Raw genomic sequence first — 18,525 nt, forward strand, 5'->3', positions numbered from 1 at the left:
TAATTTAAAAATGCTATAACAATTTAGTTGACAACTTAGAAATAATGATATGTAAAAACATCAGGTGGTTATCTTTGTGACGTATATTAATGATGTCATTTAGAGGGTGAGATGATTTTTTTTTAGATACGTGGAAATTAGAGAAAACAATCAGACGGTAAAGAAAGAAAAAGAGCCGGTCGACAGATCGTGATGGCTCCAAGTAGAGGGTCAGAAATGGCGATAGTAATCAGCGTGCGACTTTCCAAGAGGGAAAAACATACTGGAATAAAAAAAAAAAAAAGTTACCAAAAATATAACCCGAAACTGTTGTTCTTGGGGAGAATTTTCATTGCAGCTTTCCGTTAAGATAAGACCCAGGATGGACCAGATATGTTTCCTGATTGGCCAGATGTGTGAACCCCCAAATAAATGTTATTCGTCCTTTGTGTCGTAACGTTATTTATCTATAACATTACTCCGCCATGAACTGTATTTAAATGTACATACACACACAAGGAACTTTTAGATAGACAATCACAACGCTAGACGGTTATAGATACACGTGTATACACTTGCATACTCTCACCTCTAGGCGATAATAGAGTTATAAATATATACAACCTCACTAGACAACAATTATGCCAAATATGACTGCATGAAAACATTAATTCTGTCTATTAATAATTTTATGTTTTCTTATTTTATTTAAGTGTAAAGCGTATTGAGATGTTTCACTTGAACGTTTTATGCTTATCGCTTGTGTATTCAGTTTATATGTAGGAACTGTTTCATAAAAATGTAAGAATAAATATATAAATAAATAAATAAATAAAAATACCTCCCTCGTGAAACAGAATGGCTAACACTAATCTACAAATGTATTGAATGCATTCCAGAAAATGGGTAAGAAATTTTTATTTAAAAAAGCTATAAATAAAAAAAAAAAGAGTTTGTTTAATCTAAAATGGAAGTTGTTTGTGTATATTAAATGAGTGGTGTAGAGCAGGAGTGGGGGTAAGCGGTTTAAATCAACATATCAGTACATTAGTATTCCTCCCTTGTGGTCAGAGCGATGGCCGCCGTCATCTGCAAAACAATAACAGTTGATTTGATTAGCTGTGCCAATCGAGCAAGTTGATTAACCACAATCAAAAGAAGGAAATGATTGAAATATAAATGAAATTGGGCGGAATTAGCAAAATGAATAATGTATATTTTTAGGAACTACGCACTTGTATATCCAAAATACCAGTGAGTTTATCTGATATTGCTTGTGTGTCAGATAAATTTGTGAATTTAGGTACAGATGGCACCGGAAAAATGGATAAAGTGGATAAATATGAAAAAAACAAGAAAAATATTTCATAATAAGTTTATTAAAATCTTAGATATAATGCATAAAGAGAAGAGATGAAAAGTTTGTCAAATTGAAGAAATCAAATAAAGCCAATGAAATTTTACTTTTTAGGCGATAACCCTTGAAAAACCTAAGAAAAAAAAAACATAGGTTAAAGCGGAACAGTTCATTTGATAACCGCTCCCGGCCTTGAAATTGGAAAACGGCAAACGGTCTTTATCATGAAATAGTCTTTTATCGATTTCGTAAATTTAGAGTTTTTTTTTTTTATTTCACTTGTTTGAGCACATGTGAATAAGTTATGCAGTCGAATAAAATTCACAATGTAATTCCAATATCACATCGTAAAATGTATTTCCAATATCACATTATAAAATATATTCAAAATGTCACATCATAAAATGTATTTCCAATATCACATAAAATGTATTCAAAATATCACATCATAAAATGTATTCAAAATATCACATCATAAAATGTATTCAAAATATCACATCATAAAATGTATTTCCAATATCACATCATAAAATGTATTCAAAATATCACATCATAAAATGTATTCAAAATATCACATTATAAAATGTATTCAAAATATCACATCATAAAATGTATTCAAAATATCACATCATAAAATGTATTTCCAATATCACATCATAAAATGTATTCAAAATATCACATCATAAAATGTATTCAAAATATCACATCATAAAATGTATTCAAAATATCACATCATAAAATGTATTCAAAATATCACATTATAAAATATATTCAAAATATCACATCATAAAATGTATTTCCAATATCACATCATAAAATGTATTCAAAATATTACATCATAAAATGTATTTCCAATATCACATCATAAAATGCATTTCTAATATCACATTATGAAATATATTCAAAATATCACATCATAAAATGTATTTCCAATATCACATCATAAAATGTATTCTAAAATATTACATCATAAAATGTATTCAAAATGTCACATCATAAACTGTATTTCCAATATCACATCATAAAATGTATTCAAAATATTACATCATAAAATATATTTCCAATATCACATCATAAAATGTATTCAAAATATCACATCATAAAATGTATTCAAAATGTCACATCATAAAATGTATTTCCAATATCACATCATAAAATGTATTCAAAATATTACACGATAAAATATATTCAAAATGTCACATCATAAAATGTATTTCCAATATCACATCTTAAAATGTATTATAAATGTCACATCATAAAATTTATTCAAAATATCACATCTTAAAATGTATTCAAAATATCACATCATAAAATGTATTTCCAATATCACATCATCATAAAATGTATTTCCAATATCACATCATCATAAAATGTATTTCCAATATCACATCATAAAATATATTCAAAATATCACATCATAAAATGTATTCAAAATATCACATCATAAAATATATTTCCAATTTCACATCATAAAATGTATTCAAAATATCACATCATAAAATGTATTTCCAATATCACATTATAAAATATATTCAAAATATTACATCATAAAATGTATTCAAAATATCACATCATAAAATATATTTCCAATATCACATCATAAAATGTATTCAAAATATCACATCATAAAATATATTTCCAATTTCACATTATAAAATATATTCAAAATATCACATCATAAAATGTATTTCCAATATCACATCATAAAATATATTCAAAATATTACATCATAAAATGTATTCAAAATATCACATCATAAAATATATTTCCAATATCACATCATAAAATGTATTCAAAATATCACATCATGAAATGTATTCAAAATATCACATCGTAAAATGTATTTCCAATATCACATCATAAAATATATTCAAAATATTACATCATAAAATGTATTCAAAATATCACATCATAAAATATATTTCCAATTTCACATTATAAAATATATTCAAAATATCACATCATAAAATGTATTTCCAATATCACATCATAAAATATATTCAAAATATTACATCATAAAATGTATTCAAAATATCACATCATAAAATATATTTCCAATATCACATCATAAAATGTATTCAAAATATCACATCATAAAATATATTTCCAATTTCACATTATAAAATATATTCAAAATATCACATCATAAAATGTATTTCCAATATCACATCATAAAATATATTCAAAATATTACATCATAAAATGTATTCAAAATATCACATCATAAAATATATTTCCAATATCACATCATAAAATGTATTCAAAATATCACATCATGAAATGTATTCAAAATATCACATCGTAAAATGTATTTCCAATATCACATCATAAAATATATTCAAAATATTACATCATAAAATGTATTCAAAATATCACATCATAAAATATATTTCCAATTTCACATTATAAAATATATTCAAAATATCACATCATAAAATGTATTTCCAATATCACATCATAAAATATATTCAAAATATTACATCATAAAATGTATTCAAAATATCACATCATAAAATATATTTCCAATTTCACATCATAAAATGTATTCAAAATATCACATCATAAAATGTATTTCCAATATCACATTATAAAATATATTCAAAATATTACATCATAAAATGTATTCAAAATATCACATCATAAAATATATTTCCAATATCACATCATAAAATGTATTCAAAATATCACATCATAAAATATATTTCCAATTTCACATTATAAAATATATTCAAAATATCACATCATAAAATGTATTTCCAATATCACATCATAAAATATATTCAAAATATCACATCATAAAATATATTCAAAATATCACATCATAAAATATATTTCCAATATCACATCATAAAATGTATTCAAAATATCACATCATGAAATGTATTCAAAATATCACATCGTAAAATGTATTTCCAATATCACATCATAAAATGTATTCAAAATATTACATCATAAAATGTATTCAAAATATCACATCATAAAATATATTTCCAATTTCACATTATAAAATATATTCAAAATATCACATCATAAAATGTATTTCCAATATCACATCATAAAATATATTCAAAATATTACATCATAAAATGTATTCAAAATATCACATCATAAAATATATTTCCAATATCACATCATAAAATGTATTCAAAATATCACATCATGAAATGTATTCAAAATATCACATCGTAAAATGTATTTCCAATATCACATCATAAAATATATTCAAAATATTACATCATACAATGTATTCAAAATATCACATCATAAAATGTATTTCCAATATCACATCATAGAACTTTAAGCTGCTTTTACTCAAACACGAAGAGGATCTAGATAAGGAATAACTAAGGGCTGGAAGGAGGGTAGCAACAATTTTCTGGATACGTTATTACTATAATATTCAGTATTTTAAAATTTTAATATATTTCTATTTACAAAAAATATCAGAGTATTTAAAAAGTTCAATAAAGTATTTTATATCGTTTTCGATATTAGCAGTTTAAAAATATTTTCAAACAAAAAGGCATGGCAATTATACAAAATAAACTATTTTGAAATGTTTTCAAAGAAAATATTGCTCTTATATTTAATTTTTTTTTTACTATTTGTAATGAAACAAACATTACAATTATATATTAAAAACGTTTGCTTTGAATATATGTAATAAAAATAAACATTTCTAATTATATTTAAGAACTACACATTCTCATGAATAGAAATGAGCTCATCTGACATTGCTCATGTGTCTAATAAATGAAACGTACATTTATATATATAATATTGTACTCAGATATTTTTTTATATGTAAATGGGTCTTTTTATATCTCATTAAGGTCAACACATTGTAAATAATAATTATTTCGACACATTCTGCCTTTGTATGTTTGTATAAAACGAAAATATATAAAAAAAACTTTTGTTTTATCTAGATTTGAAGTGGGATTTGTAACTTGAAATAGTTATTATTTGAAATGGAAAGCTTTAAATATATGTTCCGTGTGAAAAATTCAATAAGCTGTCAGATATGGGAAATTTTAAATTGAACCATACAAAGTTGAAATTTTCAACTCTCTCTCTCTCTATATATATATATATATATATATATATATATATATATATATATATATATATATATTAGGGAGAGGGAGACCCGCGGTTGCCCCGGACTGAATGATCATCAACGAATGTTTTACACTTCAATATTTTTATTGTCATGGAAATAGGTGAAATCACCCAATTTTTAATCAAATCAATTGATTCCCTGCTCTAGCTGGGGACCCATCGCGGTGCACTGAGAAGAAGCTTCACCAGCAGTGATTAGTCCACAGTGCATTGTAGTCTATATTGCACTGTAGAGAACCTACTGTTGATTTTATAAAATTATTTTTCTATGGCTTGAATGAAAGTTTAAAATGCAAAAGTCAAGTATCAAGGTTCAGTTGTGCTCGAAACAAAGATATTCATTTCGACCGCGCTCCTATAATATCAGAGAACCTACTGTTGATTTTATATGTCGGGCCTCTGTAATAAAACTTCTCAAATGCATCTGTGATGTTAGGCTGTGTAAGGTGTTAAAAAAAATTGCTTATTCCTTCTTTTACCAGATTATTTCGCTTATTGATTCTCGATACTTATCGAAGACATTCCGATTCAAAACCTATCTAAGGACACAGCACAAAAAAATTTATTCGTATGAGATTTCGTAAAAATTGGCCCATCCGTTTTCGAGTCTATAAGGAGGAAACTCACACATACACATTTTATATAATAGTAAAGATAGAGATATATAAATATATATATATATATATATATTTATCTGTGTGTTTGTATATATATATATAATTATTTACTATAATAATTATTAAATAACCTACAAACACTAGTGTTTCATCCTTTCAGGAATCATCAGTGCAGGGTGTCACGATTAACGCCGATCGATAGATTCGAACTTGACAACAAAGCTATTTCTGACTCCATTAACAAGGCCACCATTAGCTGTGAGAAATATTGTTGAAATTTAAACATTTATTTTTAAATATTTTTTAACGTCTGTCAGACTGATCTAATCATTATATGATGATCTGTGCATGCGAGCTAAAGTGACCGATTTTTATTTCAACTGAAAGTGCTCAACGATAAGAAACGAGTTTCTTAAAGGCGCTGACATAATTATTTACTATAATAATTATTAAATACCTACAGACAATAGTGTTTCATCCTTTCGGGAATCATCAGTGCAGGGTATTATGATTAACGCCGGTCGATATATTACACTCATAATTTCTCTGGAAACTTATCATTAAAATCACATGATCTCAGAACGTATATACCAGTCACTGGACAAAGCGGAGGAGGGTAGAGCGGTAGCTCTAGGTATATCTAAGGCTTTTGACAGGGTATGGCATGAGGGTCTTCTCAAGAAAATCAGATCATACAGCATCACTGGAAGAATACATAACATAATTAGATCCTTCTTGGAAAAGAGAAAAATCCAGGTTGTCCTTGACGGTCGTACATCTAAACAATATGATATAAATGCGGGAGTGCCTCAGGGGTCTATCCTTGGACCTCTGCTATTCCTCATATTCATAAATGACCTCCCTGACAAAATTGTCTGTGAGATGGGTATGTATGATGACGACACTACGCTCTATAACAGACATAACAGGAAAACAAATGAACACATATCTAAAGAAATGGCAGAAACACTAGATGATGACCTCCGATCCATAGTGGAATGGGGACAAAAATGAATGGTCATTTTCAATGCTGCCAAGACTAAAATTGTTTCCTTCAATAATTACAAAAACCTTTCCCTACTGCCAATAACAATGCCCAAAGTCTCTTTATCTGAAAGTACATCTTTTTAACTCCTTGGCCTAACGTTCACAGGAAACATGAGTTGGAACAATTACATTGAGAACATTGCCAGGGCCGCTGCAAAGAAGGTGGGTTCTCTCTGCCGTGCTAGAAAGCTACTAACGCCTGAAAGTATCCTATACCCCTATAAGGTCACCATTCGACCATGTATGGAGTATTGTTGTCATATTTGGGCTGCTGCCACTAGTCTCTCGCTCCTAGAAAAGGTTCAAAAGAGAGTCGGCAATCTGATAGGTCCTGAACTGTCAGCTAAACTTCAGCCAAATGCGGCTAGGGGAAGTAAGAAATTATGGAAAGGAAGTGAAAGAGTATAAAAAGATTGAAATAATTAAATGTCTGTGTGTTTCAAGTGTTTGAAATCATCTGATTTTAGTCTAAATCAAATGAAAATACAACTTAACAAAAATGATGTTAAAAATTATCCACACGTTTTATAATTTATTCAGCGATTATGAAGCGTTGCTGAATCAAGCGAAAGGTGAAGAGATCAGCCGTCTGCTTCGGATTTTCTCAATCAAGTCAGGTTTCTTTTGCATTTGAATTTCACATATGTGATAATTAAATTATTTTACTTTTTTCTTTAAAAAAATATTAGTTCTATAACATTTTTTTTTAAATAAAAATATACTCTCCCTTCAATCCGAGAATTTAACTGTGAGTTTTTAAATCATGGAGACATACGATCTGAATCAATTTCAATGCTTCTCGTATATCAAATCAAGTTTGGCCTGGGAAAAATGTATTAGATCACAGATACGACTAGATCTTCTATATATACTTATCTATATAAATATATTTTATAATGACCAGGCTCAATGTCACTTAATTTCGATTATCTAATAGGAATCTGTGTGTCAATATGATTATGCCGTTAATCAATGTTGAGTTAGTACTAAAATGGGCGATCACTTGAAAATACCAGGTGCTGTATGTAAACTCCACTTATCTCTGCATTGTTTCAAGTCGTCCGTGACTTCTCCTTGCTACTGAAATCAGACCGTGCTGACTAAAAAGAGGTGTGGCTAAGAATTGTGCAATCTTTGCTTCACAAGTAAAACTCACAGCCACGTTTACATGGAGTATCCATTGTCTCTCGAGTCTCATACTAAGCAGAAGCCATGAATTGAATATAATATAATATTTTGTATATTATATTGATACATCAAATCATGAAATAACGGTTCCCATTTGATCACCAAAGTTAAGCAACGTTGAGCCTGGTTATTACTAAAATGGTTGACCATTTGGGAATTCCATGTTCTTTGTGTGCTCTCCGCTTATCTCAGCATTGTTTTCAGTCGTCCTGAACTTCTCCTTGCCACTGGATTCAAGCAGTGCTGATTCAGGAGAGGTATAGTTGATGACTGCACAACCCTTGCATCACAATTACTCACGCAGCTACCCTTACAACGAGGTACCCATTGTCTCTTGAGTTTGAAAGGGGGCATCGACATTAAATCATATAAGTTGTCACTATTTATTTAGTTCTTCACATAAACAAAGTCAGAAACAAGGTCTGTTTTTTTGTGAGGAAAATACAGCTTTCTAAAAGAACCACATTAGGTGAGGACTAAATAATGAAGGACTAATATAATACTTAGTTTGCTGTACCTTATAGCGAAAGTTCACACAAAATTTCAGTCAAATCAGCTCAGTAGTTTTTGAGAAAAATTCTATAGTGGTGTTGCGGTGACTAAACTCTAATAATCTCTAACTGTGCATCAAGCGACAGCATAATTCTTAGTTCAATGCACCTTATTATAAAATAAGGTCCATACAAAATTTTAGCCAGATCAACCGAGTAGTTTTCAAGAAAAAATGAAACGAGCTGACAGACTTAGAGAAATATATATTACTGTAACAAAAACTGTTTTATAACAATTTAGTTTACTAAATAATCTAATGATCAAACATTGTCGCAGTCATTAAATTTAATTTTGAAAATCTTATTAAAAAACTAATTTGATGAAAATACAAAATGCATGCTTCAAAAAAGAAAAAATCGAAACAAAACTGAAGATTAAGACTCTCAGGAGACGTCGGATTAATACAACTAATAATTAATAAAAATTTATATGCATGAATTTTGAAACTGCAGCCTTTCTACTGTAATGTAGAATCCCTAGTAAAAATATAAACCAATAATTTTTTTTACTTTTAGAAATTGTATATTAAAAAATATGAAGTGAACGGCCAGCAACAGAAATAAATGCATTTCTAATGAATAAATTTATTTCTGCTAAGGAATGAAAAAAATGGTCATTGAAGGAAAATTACTGACGATCAAAATTCTAATAGCCATTTGCAAATTTTATATATTTATCACAAATTTTATATATTTATCACAAATTTTATATATTTATCACAAATTTTATATATTTATCACAAAGGAAAGTAAACAGTGTATGTCTCGATCTCTATTTTACTGCAGGAAATACCAGGCTGGATATAATATGTAATCAATTTCATTGATTACAATGTTAATTTTCAATAGCAAACAACAAAACTGCATAAAGTATGTAATTGACAGGATAGTTACAATCAAACATCAATTTGTCAGATACATTCCTATTAAGGTTTAACATAGAAAATCGGACAAGATAATTTTTTATATTCGATGATAAATCATAAACAGTCCATTTTTAAGAGCCTTGCTAGTAAATAGAATTTCCTTAATTTGATTTTTTATTCTTTTTTTTATTTACTTATGCATTTTGGGTATCTCTTGTTTCAATCAATATTCTCATGTCAATTTTTATTGCAATGTTTTATTCTGCGATTCATCATTGTTTCCATTTAATATTAAAAATTCTATCAAAGAATCCAATCAGCTTATATGAATTTGCTTCACAAACTGAAATGAACTTGACCTTGGCTCTATAGGTCAACGTTTATTTACTTTATGAAATTGCTGATGTGTGTGCTCTTTTATAAACTATATACCATCAAAAAAGAATTTTTTTTTAATGATAAATGTTTTATAGCACAATCACAATTTTTGTCATCCAATATATATTACAATAGAAAAATGCCAGCATGAAAAGTAATATGGTTAAACTTAAACATGAAAAAGAAATGGACAAGATATTCTAGTAAAAACATAATAAATTTATAACTTCAAATATTGAAGAATTAAGAATTGATTATATAATGTTAAATTAAATTTTTAAAAATTCTTAATACTTCAATATTTTAAGTTAAAAATTTATATTTTAATTAGAATATCTTGTCCATTTCTGTTCCATGTTTACGCTGAACCATATGCTCGCATTTTTCTATTGTAATCATGATTTTTTGCCTCCATAAACATCACATACACATATGTAATAGGCACTCGTCTGCTTTCAATAAAACCCCCATATTATCTCCATTTCATTTTTTCATTCTCTGTGTTTCAATTGTTACTTTTCTTTTTGCGACAGCGGTGAATTAGTAGCAACACTAGTTGCTGAAGCGACGTGGTTACTATGGAAACCAGTTATAAATAATGTCGCTCACCGCCTTACGAGTATTTACGATTTTGAACACCAGGAAATTTATCATAACTTTTGTTTTACTGAACGAAAACTGAAATTTTTTTCACAATATATCTGAGAAGCTGATCTATAAACTGTAATAATTGTTTGAAATTTGGTCGAAAAATGAGCGAGCGGTGAAGCTTTAAAGCAGTTCTAAATGACTAAAACTGCCACTTAACCATATATTCAAACACTATCGTGTTTGAATGATATAGGTTTGAATATTTCACGTCGACGAATGTCAATTTTGATATATTAAAGGGGCATGCTTAATGTAATGGTCATCACTGACATCAGAGTTCTAACAGATGTCATGTTTGTTACCATTTAAGACTATTTCATCAGCATATTATTTGCAAAATGTGCTGTTATTTATATAAGAATTTCTTCGAAACAGAATTTTTTTTTTTTCTATTTATATCTTTAGACATCTTTCTGAAGTTTTATGACGATCTATATGTATTGGGATTTTGTTTTTCAAGGGAAATATTTTGGTATTCCAAAAATGTTGTATAGGTTAAAAACCACCCAGAGCCTTTTTTGATTCACTGCTGAAAGCTAATATACATAATTTTAAAGTATGGAAAACTTAAGCATATATATAAATAACGAGATAAACTTTGATTTTTATTTGGCCAACAAGAAATTCAATTGTTGTTACATAATTTTTTGGAATAAATATACCCAGATGAAATCACATTTTTATAAATTATTGATTGATTAATATTTTTGTTTGTAAAGAAATCTTCTTATGAATAAAGCAATTAAATGAAAATGTGGTAAAATTAGTCTAGTTAATAGTTGAGAAATTGTAAACCCGAGAACGGCAAATAACTTATACCAAACGAAGTAAAATTTAATTATCTACCGATCTGTATATTTTTAACATGCTAAAACTGTAAGTTATTATTTTTTTTAATTTCAGAATTTTTTTTTGATATTCGTGTGACTTACCATCACACTAACACCAAAATGGATTACTATGTGAGACCTTACCTCGGTTAAATTCATGCTGAAAAATATAAAAATAAATTACTTACTCTATCATTATCCTTAAGTCTGAGTAGCAAGCCCATTGATGAGTTACTTAAGTTAAACAAAACGCTCTCCTAAAATCATACTTAGTTGCTTACTAAAGCTCATGCTCCCATGTTGTTTATCATGATCATAGAAATAAAATTCTGAAATCTATAAATATAGGGGGGGGGTTCCACAAGTAATGCTTCCTATTTTTTATTTTGCCCGAAAGATAAGAGGTGATTGCAAATTGCATTTTTACAATAACTGAAATTATACATTCATGATCTGAAAGTTTCATCGCTTTGTTGCATCTATTGACGGTGTCAGACTCTAAGAAAGAAATCCCTGTCATGGACGTGTGTCAGAAGCAGAGATGCATTATTGAACTCTTGGCAAAAATGTATTGAGAATTGTAGTGACTATCTAGAAAATAAATTCTGGAGCAGAAAAGGTCACTCATTTTAATGTTACCACTCTCGTCTTCGTAGTTCTTCAAATTTGAATTTAAAAAATAGGAGGCTTTACTTTTGGAACAACTTTCGTATGACAAAGCGGACTGCAAACGCCCATGCACAACCATAGTTCACCACTGCTAAACATGCATTGAGAATGGTGGTGACTATGTAGAAAAATAAGTTCTGGAGCACGAAAGGTCACTCGTTTTATTGTTACCACCCGTCTTTATAGCTCTTGAACCTTTTTGAGTTTTAAAAAAAAAGGTGGAAAGCTTTGCTTTTGGAATGATCCTCGTAAAATGCTCACACAAAGGACTACGAAAAGGTTGTGATGATCTCTAATGAGTATAGTGCTAAGGAACCGACAGGAATACAGTACAATAAGACTGCAGTCTCTGTCAGTATCCACTTTGCTATTACACCGTCCCTAAACTTATTAAAAAAAAAAGTTTGCAAACATGTACTTTTACAACTATATTAACTTTTTTTTTAACACTCTAAGGTATAGACACCTAATAAATCTGCCACTAAGTACTACCTTTTTTTTCTGCCTTTTTCAGATTACAACATCCCTGGTAAACAAATTACAGACGGCATGTGCAGCTTTTTATATGACAGCAAAGAAACAAGAAAGGGTTCTTTCAATTCCCCCGGCCACCCAGGCCTTTACTTCATCAACCTAGATTGCATTTATATATTCCGAGGAAAACCCCATGAAAAAATTGCCATCTCCTTTGAGGTCTTCAATCTTCCAAATAACGATCCGCATAGGTAAGTCTTATTTTGTAGAATCAGTTTCAATCTAGAAATTGTGCATTTGTGTTTTTTTTCTTTTTGTGCGTAAAGATATATATATGTTATGTGTTACCGCTTGGTCAACAGTGGGGGGGGCAATTGTTTTGCAGTGAAATGAAAAGAATTTGAGGAACTTTCGGAGAGGCCACGTGTGTATATATATATATATATATATATATATATATATATATATATATATATATATATATATATATATATATATATATATATACACGTTTTATTTTTTATTACAGTGTCTTTCTGTTAAGTTACATTATTGTTTCGGCTACACGGCCGTTTTTTTTTTGGCCGTCTGTAGCGTCCTCAGACTTTTACAGAAATGTTGCTATTTTGGGATGAAAGAGTGGAAGAGTGAATATGGTCGGGGGTGCGAGGAGGGCGGAAGAGGAAGAGAGGAAGGGAACAAGAAGGGAAGGTGGGGGCGTTTGGTATGTCTATAATGTTTTAGTTTTGGGGTTTAAGGAACTTGTGGGGGAGAGTCTGGGAGGTTCATTTCTAGTGTGGCTGAGGGCATAGGGATACATGAGGGGAAGGGGAATATGTGAGGGTGGGAGGAGGGGGGTACTTTAAAATTCGAGTCTTAGCGTTAAAGTTTTTATAGCGTCTCTTTGGTGAGGTGATTTCTTTGTAAGTATGTCTTGAGCTGTTGGGTGTTCGCTTATGTTTGGTGGCGGGGGGGCTATGATTCGGTTTATTTATTTTTAGTTTTTATTTTGTTGTTAATTGTTTAGAGAGGGTCAGCTATATATATATATATATATATATATATATGTATATATATATATATGTCATGTGCGAGAATGTTTCTCGCCAGAATTAAATTGCCATGAACATAATTTCATAACTTACTACTTAATTATTCTTACTTATGGACCATTGTTAAAGGAAATACTGAAAATCGACACATAAAATGAATTTAGGAAAACTCGTCCCGGGAAAACTCGTCTCGGGAAAACTCGTCTCGGGAAAACTCGTCTCCGGAAAACTCGTCTCGGGAAAACTCGTCCCCTTTCGCTAGGTAGGAAAACTGGTCCCGTATTGAATAAATATCGATTGAAAACACATTTTATGATCGTTCTAGAAGGAGATATTGGTTTTTAAAATAGACTATAGCCCCCCCCCCCATAATATTTAAAAAAAAATTTTTTTATTTGTTTAATGTTTTTTATTTTTTATTTTTTTTTAAATAAAATCGATTGTCCGCTAAGTTCTTAAATAAAATCGATTGTCTGGCTAAGTTCTTAGTGGTTTCACTTATTTTAAAGCGTTTATTATGTTCATACAAAGTTAATTACAATTTTTTTGGTTCTTATTTTAACGATGGTTTTTGGAGTCATAAAAACAATAATAAAAAACAAAACAAAAAAATTAAAAACTGGGAGCATTACTTTTTTGTTTTGGTTTTTTAATTATGATAGTTTTTGTTGTTATGTTTTCGTTTTCTCTCATACCAAATGCACTCATGCGTTATTTAAAATTATAATTCTATCAATTATCCACATTTATTGTCGTCCTGTCAAATTTTGCAAAAATTAACTAAAAAATTAAAAGCGAAATATTTTTTTGGCGAGAGAGATGCCATGTGCTAACAATGTTAACTCATTTTTAATTTTTTAAATTTTTACTTCAAAATTCTAAAATCAATCATTCAGAGAAAAAGTAATGACTAAATGAATTTATTAATAAATTTTATTGAAAACTCCGCTATCGTTTATCAAGAATCTTTTTGATTTCATTTTTTGTTGGTTGCTTTTCGGAGGGAGATATAGTTTTAACCTCCCCCCTCTCTAAATTATATTTAAAAAAAATATTAAAATTTGGGTTTGTTAGAACTAAGTTAGGTAGAAAACGAACACTTAGAAAATCGTACACATAGATTCGAAAAATATTAAAATTTGGGTTTGTTAGAACTAAGTTAGGTAGAAAACGAACACTTAGAAAATCGTACACATAGATTCGAAAAAGTAGTTAAAAAATAAATATATAACAAATAAATGTTATCAAAGGCAAGATAAGTTACTTTTCTACCAAACTGGATATAATTATCGTGTTTTTTTTTTTCAATTTAACATGTTTATTCAGCTCGAAAAACATGCAGTGTTTACCGATGATGTATTGGAAAATTCAAAATGGCGGCCGACTCTCTCTTAAACACGGTAAGTTCAGGAAAAGGTGTTATAAATAATAAACTAGACAAAATACTGTTAGAAATTCGCTCAATATATATTACCGTGACATAGGTATACATATATTCGGTGTTTAAGAGAGAGTCGGCCGCCATTTTGAATTTTCCAATACATCGGTAAACACTGCATGTTTTTCGAGCTGAATAAACATGTTAAATTGAAAAAAAAAACACGATAATTATATCCAGTTTGGTAGAAAAGTAACTTATCTTGCCTTTGATAACATTTTTTTGTTATATATTTGTTTTTTAACTACTTTTTCGAATCTATGTGTACAGTAATACAAACCCACGCTGTAAAATAAGTGAAACCACTAAGAACTTAGGTAGAAAACGGACACTTAGAAAATCGATTTTATTTAAAAAAAAAAAAAAAAAAACATTAAACAAGTAAAAATATTTTTTTTTTTAATATTATGGGGGGGGGCTATAGTCTATTTAAAAAAAAACAATATCTCCTTCAAGAACGATCATAAAATGTGTTTTCAATCGATATTTATTCAATAAGGGACCAGTTTTCCTACCTAGCGAAAGGGGACGAGTTTTCCGGAGACGAGTTTTCCCGAGACGAGTTTTCCGGAGACGAGTTTTCCCGAGACGAGTTTTCCCGGGACGAGTTTTCCGGGCACCCATAAAATATATCTCCTATAAAATTTATATCATTTTATTTCATATGTGTCCAAATATCACTGGCACAATTTTTTGCAAAATCCATTGTTCACATGAATATGTACCTTCTCCTTGGGCTTTTCTCTAACTCAGCATCATATTTCTGCAAAATTTTGTATTTTCTTTTTGGTAGATTATTGCATTTCTATAAGAATCTTCGAGCGCTGATTAGACTGTCATGATTCAGTTTGAAATAGCATTTTCATAGCAAAATACACAGATTGAATGGATGTATCGTATTTTAGATACATCACAGCATCTCTATCAGAGGTTCTGTCCATCAGTCTTGCAATGAAGTAATTGCATTTTCGTTAACAAAAATAAGGAATAATATTTTTATGTCATGTTTATGTTTAGAAAAGCATTTTCATTGAGTCTGTCATACTTAAGTTTAAAATAAAATTTTCGTTGATCTATCAGACTTGGGTGTGAAATAGTCTGTTACTTTGTCTTTAATTCTCAAGTTTGAAAAAGAATTTTTCGTTGGTCTGTCACAATGATGTTTGATAATGTATTCGTTTGTCTGTAATGCTTGTTTGAAATAGCATTTTCTTTGGTATGACATGCTTAATCTTGAAATAGCATTTTCCTTGGTATGACATGCTTAATTTTGAAATAGTATTCTCTTTGGTATGTCATGCTTAATCTTGAAATAGCCTTTTCCTTGGTATGACATGCTTAATTTTGAAATAGTATTCTCTTTGGTATGCCATACTTAAGTTTGAAATAGCATTTTCTTTGGTTTGTCATGCTTTATGTTTAAAATAACATTTTCTTTGGACTTTTATACTTAATTTTGAAATAGCATTTTCTTTGGTATATCATGCTTAAGTTTGAAATAGAATTTTCTTTGGTCTGTTATGCTTAAGTTTGAAATAAAATGTTCTTTGGTCTATCAAGCTCAAGTTTTTAATAACATTTTGTGTTTGTCAGTCTTGCTCGTTCGTCTACCATACTTAAGTTTGAAGTAGCATTTTCATTGATCGGTCATGCTTAAGCTTTAAATGGCATTTTCGATGGCCTGACATGCTTTAGTATGAAATAACATTTTCTTTGATATAACATGCTTAATTTTGAAATAGCATTTCCTTTGGTATGTCATACTTAAGTTTGAAATAGCATTCTCTTTGGTAGGCCATGCTTAATCTTGAAATATCATTTTCTTTGGTATGTTATACTTAAGTTTGAAATAACATATTCTTTGATTTGTCATGCTTTATGTTTTAAATAGCATTTTTTTTTTGGACTTTCATATTTCAGTTTGAAATAGAATTTTCTTTGGTATATCATACTTAAGTTTGAAATAGCGTCTGTTATGCTTAAGTTTGAAATATAATTTTCTTTGGTCTGTCAATCTCAAGTTTTTAATAAAATTTTGTTTGTGAGTCATGCTCGTTCGTCTATCAGACTTAACTTTGAAGTAGAATTATTATTGATCTGTCATGCTTAAGTTTTAAATGACATTTTGGATGGCCTGACATGTTTAAGTATGAAATAACATTTTCATTTCAAAATTAACCGATCGAATGAGCGCATCTTCAAAATATCCGTTTCTGTTTGATCTAAGCATGGATTCTCATTTTCATTGGCTCAATCCTTTGATATGTTCAAGTTGAAAGAATTAAGCAGACAAAAGAATCTTACATGGTGGAAAGCAAACATTCTTGACAGCTACTTGTCTCGACCAATTATGCTTGTAAGGACTTTCCATATACCCAGTATATTAAATAATAGACGCCACGTCGTTTTTGACATGTACATGACCCTCTTCACATTTGTTAACGTTGGCTTTCTGCATTGGAACAACATTGTTGATTGTGCATTTAATATTCACGTACGACTTTCATTGTAACCATGTAAAAGTATTACTTTTTACACACACACACACACACAACTATCTAAGGATTTCAGTATGTATAATGTAAATAATATATATATATATATATATATATATATATATATATATATTCAGTATGTATAATGTAAATAATATATATATATATATTCAGTATGTATAATGTAAATTATATATATATATATATATATATATATATATATATATATATATGACTACTTAATTTACTCACATAAAATTAATATACGAAAGTATAGATTTATGTGTAAACTTTAAGTATTTACTTCAAAAGTGCTCAATACGTAGGTAGAGCTAGTTAGTAATTTATAAAATATATGTGGCAATTAAGCTACACTGAATATTCCGCGTTTCATCCACTCTAGGACTCTTCAGGCAGAAGAGTCCTAGAGTGGATAAAACGCGGAATATTCAGTGTAGCTTAATCGACATATATATTTTATAAATTACTATATATATATATATATATATATATATATATATATATATATATATATATATATATATATGTATATGTATATTGTGACAAATACGCAGTAAGCCATTTGAAGGCATCTTCTAAACGAGCGTAAAGGAGAGAGTAAATTTCATCATTTCTATTTTTGTATCGGCGGTTGGCAAAGTTTGAGAAGAGATCCCTTTTCATCATCTTTGTTTTAGACTTGTTGGCGACGTGAGTGGGAAGAGGAGGGGTGGACGCGTGATGACCTACCCGAAAATACAGGCAGTTGAGCAGTCACCTTGGGTGCGAACGAACGGTCATCCCTGCTACT

General features: G+C 29.2%; 1 protein-coding gene across 8 annotated transcripts in view; it reads left to right on the forward strand.

Annotated features, from left to right (window-relative positions):
* The window catches only part of LOC145292083 (dorsal-ventral patterning tolloid-like protein 1), a 2,157,643-nt gene that overhangs the window by 1,795,289 nt on the left and 343,829 nt on the right, over nt 1-18,525 (forward strand). For all 8 annotated transcript variants that reach the window (XM_080138158.1, XM_080138152.1, XM_080138155.1 and 5 more), the window contains one exon: nt 12,770-12,980. In XM_080138158.1, the coding sequence (XP_079994284.1) occupies nt 12,770-12,980 (211 nt within the window). The remainder of the gene's footprint in view (nt 1-12,769; nt 12,981-18,525) is intronic.

This window comes from Euprymna scolopes, chromosome 13 (assembly GCF_053919585.1).
Source record: "Euprymna scolopes isolate OS-2025 chromosome 13, ASM5391958v1, whole genome shotgun sequence".
Lineage (NCBI taxonomy): Eukaryota > Metazoa > Mollusca > Cephalopoda > Sepiida > Sepiolidae > Euprymna > Euprymna scolopes.